The following is a 17,113-nucleotide window of genomic DNA, read 5'->3' on the forward strand; positions in this document are numbered from 1 at the left end:
CTCCACCTCCGGCACTCAATTAGTCGAGGATTCACAAATCCCTCTGAAATTCCAGGCTTTCTGATCCTGCGAAGAGCTTTCACATTGTTACAATCCCAGCTGATGTAATTACTGGACAAGTCAGATCCTAGAATGGAACCTGGATTGAACGATCACTATTTTTATGTTGTTTAGAAACGTGGTGAGTATTTACGGAACAGATGCACAGGGGTCTGCAGGTAATATTTAAACAAAAGGATGAAACATTTATTGAACAAGGAACAATAACTACACTACACTAGATAACAAACACATTGGAAAGATTTTAAATTCAGACATAAGGAGAATAAATAATTCAGTCTCCCTCTTCCTGTTTGCTTCAACAGTAATCTTTTCAGATCCAATTCCACTGAAGCTGGGTCACTATTCCCACACCGAGGGAACAGCTGATTCAGTTGCAACAAGTTTCCCCAGCAGTCTGCTGCAAAATTGGTGTCAACCGGAGATCCAGAACCCTCACTCTGAATTCACTGTTACTGTAACTTCAGAGCAACACACATAAGATCCGTGATCTTATTCCCTCAGCAATTGGATAACATTTGGAAAAAAATAAATTTAGAGTACCCAATTATCTCTTTTTCCAATTAAGGGGCAATTTAGCGTGACCAATCCACCTAACTACATCTTTTGGGTTGTGGGGATGAAACCCACACCGACACAATGAGAATGTGCAAACTCCTAATGGACAGTGACCCGGATCGAACCCGGGTCTTCAGCCCTGTAGGCAGCATTGCTAACGACTGTGACACCATGCCACCCTGCAATTGGATAACATGTCCAGCTAGAGAGAGCGATTTAGACTGAGGTGTCTTCACCCTGTCTCTCGTACCAACTGAACTCAAACTGCCTTTCTATTTCTCCCGACATGGCTGTGGGCCTCTTGTTGATAGGCAACAGTAGTTTCTTTATCTATTTTGTTTTCACTTCTGTAAGCTACTCACCCCCTTGATAACCCAGCTCTTCAATTCAAGAGTCAGAAAACCTCATTCAGATTCTGTGAACAAAATCCCAGACACGCTGGACCCAACTATAAAGAGAAACCAAAATTCACCTTTCCGAACGCACACAATATAAGAAATAAATTCTTCTTAAAGCTTCAGCTTATTCCCAATAAACACACATTTAACTTACTGAAAACTATCTGCAATTCTGAATATCTCCACAAGAATCCCCTTTCTTAGGAACTTTTGGAGGTTCATTCACTTTCTTTTGGGACCAACCCAAGTGTATGCCACAGTCCTCTGGAATTCACATTGATTTCTCCCCAGGTTCGCAGTCTGGCACTTTGACTTCCAGAGGTTTTTTTTTTCTCCGTGAATGTTCCGCTGCCTTCTCCAGCTGACTTTGGACAGGCCCATTGCTTTTCCGCGGTCGGCTCCCACAGCTCCTTCCAAGCTCACTGTTCAAGCTGACTGTTTTCAGCCACAAGGCTAACTGCCTTCTACTGTGGGGACCCCAAGAAATTCATTCCTCTAGCTTCAAACTGGCCTCGGTGCTTTTCCAGTCACACTGATGCTTAAAAGCTTCTGAAGCAGACAAAACTGACAAATATTCTTCCTTGTAGCTTCAAAGACCGACGATATTTAGGTTCGAATGAATTGAGTGAGTCCACCAGAATAGACGTGATGTTTGATTACAGATTTCTTTTTCTGTCGCGAAACTGGAGTAAATTGTAGCCGACTGATAGAAACTTACTTTTCGGGAAGAAATGATTTAGTGATGTTATACTATTAAAAATCATATGTTAGCCATGACAGCAGAAAATGCTGAGAGCATGGGACTGGATCAGATAAGGAAGTCGGTATTCAAACTGACTATCTACATTGCAGAATAGACTCATTGTTATTATTACTGGGCAAACATCCCAGTTTTAGAAAATATGGGAGGAAATAGGTGGCCCAATCACACCATATTATGGAAATATAGAGAGGTTTTCCCGTGCCATATTATCTCTCAAAAGTTAATAGACAAACATTTCGATCAATTAGATAAATTATAATTATTTTAACCCAATCACAGTCAGAAAGGGGACAGAGCCTCAAGAGATTATGATTTCCTTAAGTGTCTGGGAGAAAACCTTTGCTCGCTCTCTCTGAATTCACCTTTAACCAAAGCTTTGAACCCTATTCCTACTTTGCTTTACAAACAACTATTTCCTTTTGTTTCATTTTTGTAATGTGCATTTTGATCTGAAGAAATTACCGCAAACTGAATTGTATTTTGAATTCAACTCGACCATCTGTATTTGCGTTGGACAAACAACTTTGTAGATTCTGTATTCGCTTAAAATTTGACTTGATCAGTAGACTTTAAAACTGACATAAATAAATCTATACTTGACTTCACCCAAGAAGCTCAGTCTCGAGTTCTGTAAGATTAATATATAGAGTGGCGACACATAAATATATTAACAAAGTCCAGATCCATCACTGACCAAAGACCAAATCTGTAACTCTGTTCTGTGAAAAACACGCAGATAAATTTAAGAAATGAACATTCTATCCCCCTGCAAACCATAACCATGGCAATGTGGCATGTCTTTGGAGGTTCTAAACAGAAATGTAAACAAAATGTAATTAACCTTAATACCATCTTTTGATGTTATGATCCATATCAAATATTAAACAATATGTTTTGCAACAAGATACAAAGAGCATCAGCCCACTGGAAGCAAAGTCATGAGACCGGCCAGTCCAGCAGAAAGAAACCCTCCGACCCTCCCACTTCACCAAGTGTCAGAATGAACACGGTCCACATCTGGATGTGATTAACAGCAGCAAAGCAGCAGAATCGAACCCTTGTAATCAATTGTGGACTCGTTGGTGTCTCCGCAAGTGGGATGAATGAGCGAATCCCTTCCCACACAGGGAACAGATGAATGGCCTATCCCCAGTGTGAATTCGCTGGTGTGTCAACAGATTGGAGAGAGCACTGAATCCCTTCCTACAGTCAGAGCAGGTGAATGGTCTCTCCCCGGTGTGAATTCGCTGGTGTGTCTGCAGGGTGGATAAATGAGTGAAGCTCTTCCCACAGTCAGAGCATGTGAACGGCTTCTCCCCAGTGTGAATTCGCTGGTGTGTCCGCAGGTTTGATGGATCTTTGAATCTCTTCCCACACTCGTTGCAGGTGAATGGCCTTTCCCCAGTGTGAGCTCGCTGGTGTTTCATCAGGGTGGATGAATCCTTAAAACTCTTCCCACACTGAGAGCAGGTAAATGGCCTCTCTGCACTGTGAACCCGCTGGTGAGCCAGCAGGCTTGATGAGGAACTAAATCGCTTTCCACATTTGGAGCAGCTGAACGGCCTCTCCCCGGTGTGAACTTGCTGGTGTGTTGTCAGATGGGATGAATTACTGAAATCTTTCCCACACTCCGAGCAGGTAAATGGTCGCTCCCCAGTATGAACTCTCTGGTGTATCTGGAGGTGGCTCAAACGGCTGAATGTTTTCCCACACTCGGAGCAGGTGTATGGCCTCTCCTTGGTGTGAACTTGCTTGTGTGTCCGCAGGTTGGACGAGTGAGTGAATCCCTTCCCACAGTCAGAGCAGGTGAACGGTCTCTCCCCTGTGTGAATTCGCTGGTGTGACTGCAGTCTGCAAAACTCAGTGAATCCCTTTCCACACTCAGAGCAGGTGAACGGTCTCTCCTCGGTGTGAACTCGTTGATGTGTCATCAGGCTGGACGAACGAGTGAATCCCTTCCCGCACTGAGAACAGGTAAATGGCCTCTCCCCAGTGTGAACTCGCTGGTGTGTCTGTAGGTTGGATAGATCATTGAATCCCTTCCCACACTGAGAGCAGGTAAATAGCCTCACCCTGGTGTGAACCTGCTGGTGTTTGAGCAGGTTACATGATTGAATGAATCCCTTCCCACACACGGAGCAGGTGAATGGCCTCTCCCCAGTGTGAACTCGCTGGTGATTCCGCAGGGTGGATGAATCAGTAAATCCCTTCCCACACACATAGCAGCTAAATGGCCTCTCACCGGTGTGAATACGCTGGTGGGTTAGCAGATTAGATGTATGTCTGAATCCCTTCCCACACACAGAACAGGGAAACGGCCTCGCCCCGGTGTGAACGCGCCAATGTGAATCCAGATGAGATGAATCATTGAATCCTTTCCCACAAATAGAGCAGCTGAACGGCTTCTCCGTGGCATGAACCCGCTGGTGTGCTTGCAGCTGGGATGAACCGCTGAATCCCTTCCCACACTCGGAGCAGGCGAACGGCCTCTCTCCAGTGTGACTGCGTCGATGAGCTTCCAGTTGTGATGGGGCTTTGAATCCCTTCCCACAGTCCCCACATTTCCACGGTTTCTCCATGCTGCTGGTGCCCTTGTGTCCCTCCAGGTTAGACAATTAATTGGAGCTTAGTCCACATAGAGATCACATGTACAGTATCTCTCTGCTGCGAATGGTGCGGTGTTTTTTCAGGCTGCGTAAGTGGTTAAAGTTCTTTTCACAGTCAATGCGCTGAACACTCTTACCCAGTTGTGTGTGTCTCGGTGCTTTTCCAGTCACACGGATGCTTAAAAGCTTCTGAGAAGCAGACAAAACTGACAAATATTCTTCATTGTAGCTTCAAAGACCGGTGATATTTAGGCTCGAATGAGTCGAGTGAGTCTGCCAGAATAGACGTGATGTTTGATTACAGCTTTCTATCTGTAAATAATCTTCTTACATCCTGTACAAACAAAAGTCATCCCTGTCAGTACAGGATAGAAATTCAGAACAGACAATTCTCACTCTGCTGTATCTAATATTCACCCTCCTAATTCTTAGAAGGTGCTGATTCACGGTGATCAATAAATGCCTCACTTTTCCTGACGGGTCATGGGTCTGAAAATCTCCATGCGGTTGTGAGCGATATGTGTGTCTGTATTACTGGACTAAAACTGTGTGCAATACACAGAACTGCATCCCTTTGATGAGAGATACAGGGGATTTGGGAAGGGCTTTTCTTGGGCAGCAACTGATCGTGACCTTGAACTTTCTGTCTGGGAAGCCAACCCAATCAGAGATGATCAGTAATTTCAGACTGAAATTGAATGCACACTTGGAGCTAGCCTTCTTGAACCTGGTTTATGCCATTTGGTCGATTAAACATTTTTGCAAAGTCCCCTCCTGCATTTGCTCAGCTGGTAGCCCAGAACGCAACTGCAGAAAGGATACTGAATACAATATTAAAAATAATAATGAATGCAATTTATCAGAGAATCATAAATATCTAATATGCACCACATAAAACAACACATCCCCAGACCTTCCTGCCTTGTCCACTTAAATGTCAGTCATCCCCTGGGAAACAACACAGCTTCGATGGTGAGAGAGATAACTGGGCTCCCCCTCCCCCACACCTCCTGGAGACAAGGTTTCCAGGCAACCGGCTGACGGCTCGCGCTCAGTGATCTCCCCTCCGCCCCCGGCCCGGGACTGCGCATGTCCCAGGGAGAGGGGCGGTTGCGCATGTGCGGGTGTTGCCCCGCCCCACCTCCATTGTCCAGCTGAGATGACTCGTCCTCCAGCCAATCAGAGCGCGGGCTTTGTGTGAATGAAGATTGAGCTTCACCCAGACTGAACCTTCCTCCTGTCTCCAACATCTGTGAGTAAAACACTTTCTTTTCTCCCCCTTTCCTTTTCTTTTCTCATTCTCACCTTCATTTGGTCACTTGCAGAAACTGAAGGGAAAGGAAGTGAATCCAGGGAGGGTGCAGACTCTGCAAAGCTAGGGGACAGTAAATTAGATCAGAGAATTTACAGTGCAGAAGGAGGCCAATCGGCCCATCAAGTCTGCACCGGCCCTTGGAAAGAGCACCCTACTTAAGCCAGTAACCCCACCTAACCTTTTTTGGACACTAAATGCAATTTAGCGTGGCCAATCCACCTAACCCGCACATCTTTGGACTGTGGGAGGAAACTGGAGCACCCGGAGGAAACCCACGCAGACACAGGGAGAATGTGCAGATTCTGCACAGACAGTGACCCAAGCCGGAATCGAACCTGGGACCCTGGAGCTATGAAGCAATTGTGCTATCCACAATGCTACCATGCTGCCCTTAAGAACAAATTAATCTACACTCCATTATTCTACCATAATCCATGTACCTATCCAATAGCCGCTTGAAGGTCCCTAACGTTTCCGACTCAACTACTTCCACAGGCAGTGCATTCCATGCCCCCACTATCTGGGCAAAGAACCTACCTCTGACATCCCCCCTATATCTTCCACCATTTACCTTAAATTTATGTCCCCTTGTAATGGTTTGTTCCACCCGGGGAAAAAGTCTCTGACTGTCTGCTCTATCTATTCCCCTGATCATCTTATCACCCTCTATCAAGTCGCCGCTCATCCTTCTCCGTTCTAATGAGAAAAGGCCTCCCACCCTCAACCTTTCCTCGTAAGATCTACTCTCCATTCCAGGCAACATCCTGGTAAATCTCCTTTGCACCTTTTCCAAAGCTTCCACATCCTTCCTAAAATGAGGTGACCAGAACTGCACACAGTACTCCAAATGTGGTCTTACCAAGGTTTTGTACAGCTGTATCATCACGTCACGGCTCTTAAATTCAATCCCTCTGCTAATGAACGCTAGCACACCATAGGCCTCCTTCACAGCTCTATCCACTTGAGTGGCAACTTTCAAAGATCTATGAACATAGACCCCAAGATCTCTCTGCTCCTCTACATTGCCAAGAACCCTACCGTTAACCCTGTATTCCACATTCATATTTGTCCTTCCAAAATGGACAACCTCACACTTGCCAGGGTTAAACTCCATCTGCCGCTTCTCAGCCCAGCTCTGCATCCTATCTATGTCTCTTTGCAGCCAACAACAGCCCTCCTCACTATCCACAACTCCACCAATCTTCGTATCATCTGGAAATTTACTGACGCACCCTTCAACTCCCTCATCCAAGTCATTAATGAAAATCACAAACAGCAGAGGACCCAGAACTGATCCCTGCGGTACGCCACTGGTAACTGGGCTCCAGGCTGAATATTTGCCATCCACCACCACTCTCTGACTTCTATCGGTTAGGCAGTTTGTTATCCAACTGGTCAAATTTCCCACTATCCCATGCCTCCTTGCTTTCTGCATAAGCCTACCGTGGGGAACCTCCTCAAAGAAGTCAATAAGACTTGTAAGGCAAGACCTACCCCTCACAAATCCGTGCTGACTATCCCTAATCAAGCAGTGTATTTCCAGATGCTCAGAAATCCTATCCCTCAGTACCCTTTCCATTACTTTGTCTACCACCGAAGTAAGACTAACTGGCCTGTAATTCCCAGGGTTATCCCTATTCCCTTTTTTGAACAGGGGCACGACATTCGCCACTCTCCAATCCCCTGGTACCACCCCTGTTGACAGTGAGGACGAAAAGATCATTGCCAACGGCTCTGCAATTTCATTTCTTGCTTCCCATATAATCCTTGGCTATATCCTGTCAGGCCCGGGGGACTTGTCTATCCTCAAGTTTTTCAAAACGCCCAACAGATCTTCCTTCCTAACAAGTATCTCCTCGAGCTTACCAGTCTGTTTCACACTGTCCTCTCCAACAATATGGCCACTCTCGTTTGTAAATACTGAAGAAAAATACTTGTTCAAGACCTCTCCTATCTCTTCAGACTCAATACTCAATCTCCCGCTACTGTCCTTGATCGGACCTAACCTCACTCTAGTCATTCTCAGATTTTTCACATATGTGTAAAAGGCCTTGGGGTTTTGCTTGATCCTACCTGCCAAAGATTTTTCATGCCCTCTCTTCGCTCTCCTAATCCCTTTCTTCAGTTCCCTACTGGCTATCTTGTATCTCTCCAGCACCCTGTCTGAACCTTGTTTCCTCAGCCTTACATAAGTCTCCTTCTTCCTCCTTCTTCCTCTTAACAAGACATTCAACCTCTCTTGTCAACCATGGTTCCCTCACTCGACCATCTCTTCCCTGCCTGACAGGGACATACATATCAAAGACACATAGTACCTGTTCCTTGAACAAATTCCACATTTCACTTGTGTCCTTCCCTGACAGCCTATGTTCCCAACTTATGCACTTCAATTCCTGTCTGACAGCATTGTATTTACCCTTCCCCCAATTGTAAACCTTGCCCTGTTGCACGCACCTATCCCTCTCCATTACTAAAGCGATCTTCATCTTTCTGTGAGGCCCCGGCCCCATTGACTGTGACAGGGTTCATACTGTCTCTGTGAGATTGTTGATGTAAAGTCACATCAGACCCACACTGCCCGATTTCCAATCCAATTTATTTCAAGGTTCCAGAAATCTGACTCCAAACCTTAAATGTTGTTCTGATCCAAGGGTGGCCCAGTGGTTCGCACTGCTGACTACGGCGCTGAGGACCTGGGTTCAATGCCGGTCCAGGGTCACTGTCTGTGTGGAGTTTGCACATTCTTCCCGTGTCTGTGTGGGTTTCACCTCCACAACCCAAAAGATGCCCCCAAAAGGGGCAGCACGGTAGCATGGTGGTTAGCATAAATGCTTAACAGCTCCAGGGTCCCAGGTTCGGTTCCCGGCTGGGTCACTGTCTGTGCGGAGTCTGCACGTCCTCCCCGTGTGTGCGTGGGTTACCTCCGGGTGCTCCGGTTTCCTCCCACAGTCCAAAGATGTGCGGGTTAGGTGGATTGGCCATGCTAAATTGCCCGTAGTGTCCTAATAGTAAGGTTGAAGGGGGGGGTTGTTGGGTTACGGGTATAGGGTGGATACGTGGGTTTGAGTAGAGTGCTCATTTGCTCGGCACAACATCGAGGGCCGAAGGGCCTGTTCAGTGCTGTACTGTTCTATGTTCTATGTTCTATGTACAGGTTAGGTGGATTGCCCCTTAACTGGGAAAAAATAATTGGGGACTCTAATTTAAAAAATGTGATCCTGTTCCTGTCAGTAACATTGTTTTGGAACTCACTAGGACCACCACATAGGCTGTCATCAACATGCATCATAAAGATGGCCGAGAGTTTCCTGCCATGGTACCAATAAAGCACGGCAGCTTCTGCCTTCAGGTGGAGACAGTCCGACTTTAACAAAACTGATCGAACTGAGAAGTGCCATACACTCTGAAACATCGTTCAAAACATCGACAAACGTATTCCAAAGTCTTCTTTCTACATCCGGCACCTTCTTAGGAGGTTGCAGGTGCAGTAATGCAGTTTTTTTAATCTATTGACTTACATTCGCAAGAAAACATCACAAAAAGGAATGATAAAAGAATCAAAATGACCTTTCCCGCTTGGGTGAGGCCACTCTGACCTCTTTACATCCTAAGGGGTCTTCAAATCCCCGAGCCACTAACCTCATTACATCATCCTCATCCCAATCAAATCCCATAATGGGCGACACGGTAGCACAGTGGTTAGCACCGTTGTTTCACAGCGCCAGGGTCCCAGGTTGGATTCCTGGCTGGGCTCACTGTGTGGAGTCTGCATATTCTCCCAGTGTCTGCGTGGATTTCCTCCGGGTGCTCCGGTTTCCCCCCCACAAGTCCCGAAAGACGTGCTTGTTAGGTAAATTGGGCATTCTGAATTCTCCCTCTGTGTACCCAAACAGGTGCCGGAATGTGGCGACTAGGGGCTTTTCATAGTAACTTCATTGTAGTGAAAAATGAAATGAAATGAAATGAAAATGAATGAAATGAAAAATGAAAATGGCTTATTGTCACGCGTAGGCTTCAATGAAGTTACTGTGAAAAGCCCCTAGTCGCCACATTCTGGCGCCTGTCCGGGGAGGCTGGAACCGTGCTGCTGGCCTGCTTGGTCTGCTTTAAAAGCCAGCGATTTAGCCTGGTGAGCTAAACCAATGTAAGCCTACTTGTGACACTAATAAATATGATTATTATTATCTTATTATTTAAGTTTAACACAATCAGACAGATTCTCCGTTCCTGAGACTAAGTGTTGACGCCTGGACAGTATTAGTGGAGATCTACTGTTAGCTGGGAAAGAATCCTGGAAAAATCACTCCACACTTGGGTTTGTTCCAAAAGTCAAAAAGGTTTATTGATTACTCCAGCGGAGAGTAAACCTTCGGTCAAAGCCAAGCTTCTCTCTGCAGAACAGAAAAAAATATCACTCTTTGTACATTTTCAAATACTTAACAGCCCATCTCGGCTGGACATGATCTAATCATTGTGATTATAGATTACATACATTGACTATTAGATCCAATGAAATTTGTTATTGGGCAACATGGGACTGCGTGATCAGCTCTTGGACAGTTGGGAACTTGTGGATGGTCTTCTGATGTTTTCCAGGCACCCTTTATCTTTGTCCTTGTTTCTTTGTACATACAATTATAATAATAATAATAATCGCTTATTGTCACAAGTGGGCTTCAATGAAGTTACTGTGAAAAGCTCCAAGTCGCAACATTCAGTCGCCTGTTCGTGGAGGCCCGGTACGGGAATTGAACCCGCGCTGCTGGCATTGTTCTGCATTACAAGCCAGTTGTTTAGCCCACTGTGCTAAACCAGCCCCTACAATCCCCCATCTTAACCTTGTTCCTGACTGGAACCATTGTCCGTATTCATAACTGCTGTCTGAAAACTACTGATAAAGAGTGTTTCGGTGTGAATCATTCTTCCCAAAGAATGTGGCCAAGTTAGCTGGCTACATCCCATTCCGCCTCACGATAATTTCACTGTTGACAAAGATTTGGACGCTATCTTACTGGTATGCTTTAAGAATACTGTTAGTACTTGCTGCCGCTACTATTATGCTTTAAAAATACATGCTGAATTGTTAGTACTTGCTGCAGGTGTTTCTGCCCAGGGAATACACTTCAACAATCCTCTCTTTCGTTAAACTGAACTGAGTACTCACTCAACCAACACCAACTGTAATTGATAGCTCGAGTTTTAATTGTTTTTCCCTGCCACCCGCTATTCCTTGCCTCAATCGTGCTGGCCAGTCACGTGATTTCAGGAATTTCGGTCATTTATATTAAATTGATATATTCCAATTTAACCCATCCCTCGAGTACGTAAACCTACTTACTGCTTCTCAACTGGCTTCTATTACCTTTCATCGCACATGCTGCCAACATGATCGGCAGGCCGTTATACCCCATGATAGTGCTAAGATCGGTTGTACCAGTAGATGTGATATCATCCGAATCCAAGGGTGGATTTTCACATTCATCCCCCAGTTCCAGACCCTCTCCCACCAATTCTGGTTTCATAGTTTCCTGTCGATGTGCGTGGCAGAGTAGAACAGACTGACCAACCCAAAGTCTTAATTCGCTTAAAACATCAGCTAAATGGGGGATGGGGGCCTGTTCTGGCTCCTCATAATCTGGTCGGTGGTCACGGAGCTGATCAGTGGCGTTTGCATGGATTGCCTCACGGGGCATTTCAATTCCTCGGACTGGGTGGAGGTCTTTCTGGGGCATGGTATCAAAGGGGGGAGGGAAGCAAATGTATAAAGATAATGCAGCCGCTCCTACGTTCTCATAATAACTGCGTATCCCCATCCTTTTTTTAAGTGGGACTGTTGTTTGGGGTCCAACAGATTATCCCAAAGGTAGATCTATCTAGTATTTTCGGGGCTGTTTAGCACTGTCTGGCTTTGAAAGAAGACCAAGCAGGCCAGCAGCACGGTTCGATTCCCGTAACAGCCTCCCTGAACTGGCGCCGGAATGTGGCAACTAGGGGCTTTTCACAGTAACTTCATTGAAGTCTACTCGTGACAATAAGCGATTTTCATTTCATTTCATTTATTTCTGATGGACACAGCTAATCCTTGCATCAGTCAAACACCCGACACACACCCACACTGTTTTTTCCCGAATGTACTTGTAGTCATGCATTAGAATAAGTCCTGTCTTTGTTCCAATTTTTGGTAGCTTGGATATAGATCTCGTCAGTAAAATGATATAAAGCCCCCATAGTTCATATCGTTCCATTCTTCCTGCGTTTGTTGCAAATCCAGTGGCAGATCTGCATTCTTGGGTATCAGTAGCTGTTCAGGGCTCCGATAGCCACTGTGCTCCCTTCATTGGGGTAGATTGTCATCTGAAAATCTTAAGAAAAGGGTCCCGGTTTTGTCCGTTTAACACTCCTCCTGTATGTGCCGAACACATCCTGTTATTCAGGTGTTAGTAGTTCTCATATTTTACAACCTTATCATTTCTATTTCCTCCGGGTTGTGGGCCTGACTCTGTCGTACATAAACCCAGACCAGATGTGCTTTTGCCTGTTTAATTATACACCTTAATATTTTTTTATATATAAATTTAGTGTGGCCAATCCACCTACCCTGCACATCTTTGGGTTGTGGGGGCGAAACCCACACAATCCCGGGGAGAATGTGCAAACTCCACACAGACAGTGACCCAGGGCCGGGATCGAACCTGGGACCTCGGCGCCATGAGGCAGCACGTGCCACTGTGCTGCATAGAACATAGAACATAGAACGATACAGCGCAGTACAGGCCCTTCGGCCCTCGATGTTGCACCGACATGGAAAAAATCTAAAGGCCATCTAACCTACACTATGCCCTTATCATCCATATGCTTATCCAATAAATTTTTAAATGCCCTCAATGTTGGCGTGTTCACTACTGTTGCAGGTAGGGCATTCCACGGCCTCACCACTCTTTGCGTAAAAAACCCACCTCTGATCTCTGTCCTATATCTATTACCCCTCAATTTAAGGCTATGTCCCCTCGTGCTAGCCACCTCCATCCGCGGGAGAAGGCTCTCGCTGTCCACCCTATCTAACCCTCTGATCATTTTGTATGCCTCTATTAAGTCACCTCTTAACCTTCTTCTCTCTAACGAAAACAACCTCAAGTCCATCAGCATTTCCTCATAATATTTTCCCTCCATACCAGGCAACATCCTGGTAAATCTCCTCTGCACCCGTTCCAAAGCTTCCACGTCCTTCCTATAATGAGGCGACCAGAACTGTACGCAATACTCCAAATGCGGCCTTACTAGAGTTTTGTACAACTGCAACATGACCTCATGGCTCCGGAACTCAATCCCTCTACCAATAAAGGCCAACACACCATAGGCCTTCTTCACAACCCTATCAACCTGGGTGGCAACTTTCAGGGATCTATGTACATGGACACCGAGATCCCTCTGCTCATCCACACTACCAAGAATTTTACCATTAGCCAAATATTCCGCATTTCTGTTATTCTTTCCAAAGTGAATCACCTCACACTTCTCCACATTAAACTCCATTTGCCACCTCTCAGCCCAGCTCTGCAGCTTATCTATGTCCCTCTTAACCTGCAACATCCTTCCGCACTGTCTACAACTCCACCGACTTTAGTGTCGTCTGCAAATTTACTCACCCATCCTTCTGCGCCCTCCTCTAGGTCATTTATAAAAATGACAAACAGCAACGGCCCCAGAACAGATCCTTGTGGTACGCCACTCATAACTGAACTCCATTCTGAACATTTCCCATCAACTACCACTCTCTGTCTTCTTTCAACTAGCCAATTTCTGATCCACATCTCTAAATCACCCTCAATCCCCAGCCTCCGTATTTTCTGCAATAGCCGACCGTGGGGAACCTTATCAAAACGCTTTACTGAAATCCATATACACCACATCAACTGCTCTACCCTCGTCTACCTGTTCAGTCACCTTCTCAAAGAACTCGATAAGGTTTGTGAGGCATGACCTACCCTTCACAAAACCATGCTGACTGTCCCTAATCATATTATTCCTATCTAGATGATTATAAATCGTATCTTTTATAATCCTCTCCAAGACTTTACCCACCACAGACGTTAGGCTCACCGGCCTATAGTTACCGGGGTTATCTCTACTCCCCTTCTTGAACAAAGGGACCACATTTGCTATCCTCCAGTCCTCTGGCACTATTCCTGTAGCCAATGATGACCTAAAAATCAAAGCCAAAGGCTCAGCAATCTCTTCCCTGGCTTCCCAGAGAATCCTAGGATAAATCCCATCCGGCCCCGGGGATTTATCTATTTTCACCTTGTCCAGAATTGCCAACACTTCTTCCCTACGCACCTCAATGCCATCTATTCTAATAGCCTGGGTCTCAGCATTCTCCTCCACAATATTATCTTTTTCTTGAGTGAATACTGACGAAAAGTATTCATTTAGTATCTCGCTTATCTCCTCAGCCTCCACACACAACTTCCCACCACTGTCCTTGACTGGCCCTACTCTTACCCTAGTCATTCTTTTATTCCTGACATACCTATAGAAAGCTTTTGGGTTTTCCTTGATCCTACCTGCCAAAGACTTCTCATGTCCCCTCCTTGCTCGTCTCAGCTCTCTCTTTAGATCCTTCCTCGCTTCCTTGTAACTATCAAGCGCCCCAACTGAAACTTCACGCCTCATCTTCACATAGGCCTCCTTCTTCCTCTTAACAAGAGATTCCACTTCTTTGGTAAACCATGGTTCCCTCGCTCGACCCCTTCCTCCCTGCCTGACTGGTACGTACTTATCAAGAACATGCAATAGCTGTTCCTTGAACAAGCTCCACATATCCAGTGTGCCCAACCCTTGCAGCCTACTTCTCCAACCAACACATCCTAGAATTTGACCAGATACTATGTTATTAATTTCTTGTCTCTTATCGTCTATCCTCAGTTACTTAATCATACCCCAAATGTGAGCCATGGAGAATTTTTGCAGTCCAATGGGATACCTTCATATCATCTTTTAAACATAAATCAAATATTTCTATTTGATTCCAGGCAGTAACATTTTGATTGCTTGTTGGAGTAAAAGACTATGGGCGAAATTCTCCCCTACCCGGCGGGGCGGGGGGTCCCAGCGTAGCGGAGTGGCGTAGCGCACCTTTAGGGGCTAGGCCCGCGCCCGCGCCCGCTCTCCGCTCCGGCGACTGGCACCAAAACTGGCGCTAACTGCCTTTGGCGCCACACCACCCAGCGTTGGGGCTGGCCGAAAGGCCTTCGCCGGTCGGCGTGAGTCCGCGCATGCGCCGGAGTGTCAGCGGCTGCTGACGTCATCACCGGCACATGCGCGGTAGGGGGTTCTCTTCCGCCTCCGCCATGGTGGAGGCCGTGGCGGCGGTGGAAGAAAAAGAGTGTCCCCATGGCACTGGCCCGCCGGCCGATCGGTGGGCCCCAGTCACGGGCCAGGCCACCGTGGGGGCACCCCCCCGGGGTCCGATCGCCCCGCACTCCCCCTCAGGACCTCGGGGGCCCGCTCGCGCCGCCAATCCCGCCAGCACAGAGGTGGTTTAAACCACGTTGGCAGGAGAGGCCTGACAGCGGTGGGACTTCGTCCCATCGCGGGCCAGAGAATCACCCCGGGGGGCCCGCTGATCGGCGGGGCGCGATTCCCGCTCCCGCTGATTCCCGGGTGGCAGAGAATTCCGGCCACGGTGGGGGCAGGATTTACGCCGGCCCCGGGCGATTCCCCGACCCTGCGGGGGGGTTGGAGAATTCCGCCAAATAAATCACTTATAATCTCTATATTGTTGGGTCAGTACAGCAGTGCAGTAATTCCCATTGTTATCACTGTATATGTGGCAAGTTAATCAGGCAATCCTAATGCCGGCGCTGTTGTGAGGATTTGTTTCAGACTGGTGGATGCAACCTCGCACTGCTCCATCTATTCTGTCTTTTGTAACTTCTCACTAGATGCCACCCACATCACTAAACTTTCAATCGGGCGGCTGACTTTAAAAAAAAAAAATTTAGAGTATCCAATTCATTTTTCCAATTAAGGGGCAATTTAGCGTGGCCAATTCACCTACTCTGCACATCTTTGGGTTGTGGAGGCGAAACCCATGCAAACGGGGGAGAATGTGCAAACTCCACACAGACAGTGGCCCAGAGCCGGGATCAAACCTGGGACCTCGGCGCCGTGAGGCAGCAGGGCTAACCCACTGCGCCACCTTGCTGCCCTAATCGGGCTGACTCTTGCTGTAAAATTGAAAGTCTACAAATAAATTCTTGAAGCGACTGCACATCTAGTTCCACTTGCAGTTACTTCCAAATCAAAACACAAAATATCCATTCTGCTTCAGGCAAAGTGGATTAATTAATCCGAACATACCTGATAATTCAAAACTTAAAAATTTGTAATCCCCAATTCCTTAATTTGGGGCAGCACAGTAGCATAGTGGTTAGCATAAATGCTTCACAGCTCCAGGGTCCCAGGTTCGGTTCCCGGCTGGGTCACTGTCTGTGCGGAGTCTGCACGTCCTCCCCGTGTGTGCGTGGGTTTCCTCCGGGTGCTCCGGTTTCCTCCCACAGTCCAAAGATGTGCGGGTTAGGTGGATTGGCCATGCTAAATTGCCCGTAGTGTCCTAAAAAGTAAGGTTAAGGGGGAAGTTGTTGGGCTACGGGTATAGGGTGGATACGTGGGTTTGAGTAGGGTGATCATGGCTCGGCACAACATCGAGGGCCGGAGGGCCTGTTAGTGCTGTACTGTTCTATGTTCTATGTCCTGTAAAAATATAAATACACCTTCAGCTGTTAACAGACAAGGGTTAATTCTGTGCTTGTTTGAAAAAGGGTGGGATAAGAATTCTCAACCAGGCATTATTACTTCGTCACCCTGTGATGTCCTTGGGTTTCTGAATGAGGATAGCTTCGAATTGTAGTGTCTCACAAAGAACATCAAGCTAAGTTTTGAACAAAGTTAATTTATTTACACTACAACGAGATAGATTTGACTTGCTTGCTAAGATATAAAAGATAACAGATTCACTAAAACTATGATTCTAATTACAGAGCTCTTGACTATTCCCTATCTCGCCTAACAACCTTCTCACCGAATCAGGAGTATCACATGATCCACGTGTATGTGCTTGATCGCCATCTAGTGGTTGGATGCAGTTACAGTGAATTGTTAACACTTCATTATTCTTACAATATACGTATTGTCACATCCCCCTTTCTTTGAAGTTGTTTGGATATGCATTCAAACATATTTACAGTACATGATGCTTGTTTCACCGTTATTGTCTGTCAGTTAACAATTTTTCATTTTCACAAATTACATGTTTTTTTTGTGATGTTGTAGGACGATGTCGTTGTGTTCGCTGCTGGAACGACATCTTCCTACATACTGTTGGAGTTGCTTTGAGTAACTCTGTATCTAT

General features: G+C 46.2%; 1 protein-coding gene and 1 long non-coding RNA gene across 2 annotated transcripts in view; one reads left to right on the top strand and one right to left on the bottom strand.

Annotated features, from left to right (window-relative positions):
• Positions 1-219: 219 nt before the first annotated feature.
• Positions 220-17,113, bottom strand: part of LOC119952239 (zinc finger protein 208-like) — an 80,191-nt gene continuing 63,297 nt past the window's right edge. The window contains exon 4 of the mRNA XM_038775892.1: positions 220-4,098. Coding sequence (XP_038631820.1) covers positions 2,844-4,098 — 1,255 coding nt within the window. The 3' untranslated portion in view covers positions 220-2,843. The remainder of the gene's footprint in view (positions 4,099-17,113) is intronic.
• On the top strand, positions 8,962-16,907 carry LOC119952274. The gene is made up of 2 exons (XR_005457813.1): positions 8,962-9,182; positions 16,743-16,907. It is a non-coding gene; the product is annotated as an uncharacterized LOC119952274 (long non-coding RNA).

The sequence above is a fragment of the Scyliorhinus canicula genome, chromosome 17 (assembly GCF_902713615.1).
Source record: "Scyliorhinus canicula chromosome 17, sScyCan1.1, whole genome shotgun sequence".
Classification (NCBI taxonomy): Eukaryota; Metazoa; Chordata; class Chondrichthyes; order Carcharhiniformes; family Scyliorhinidae; genus Scyliorhinus; species Scyliorhinus canicula.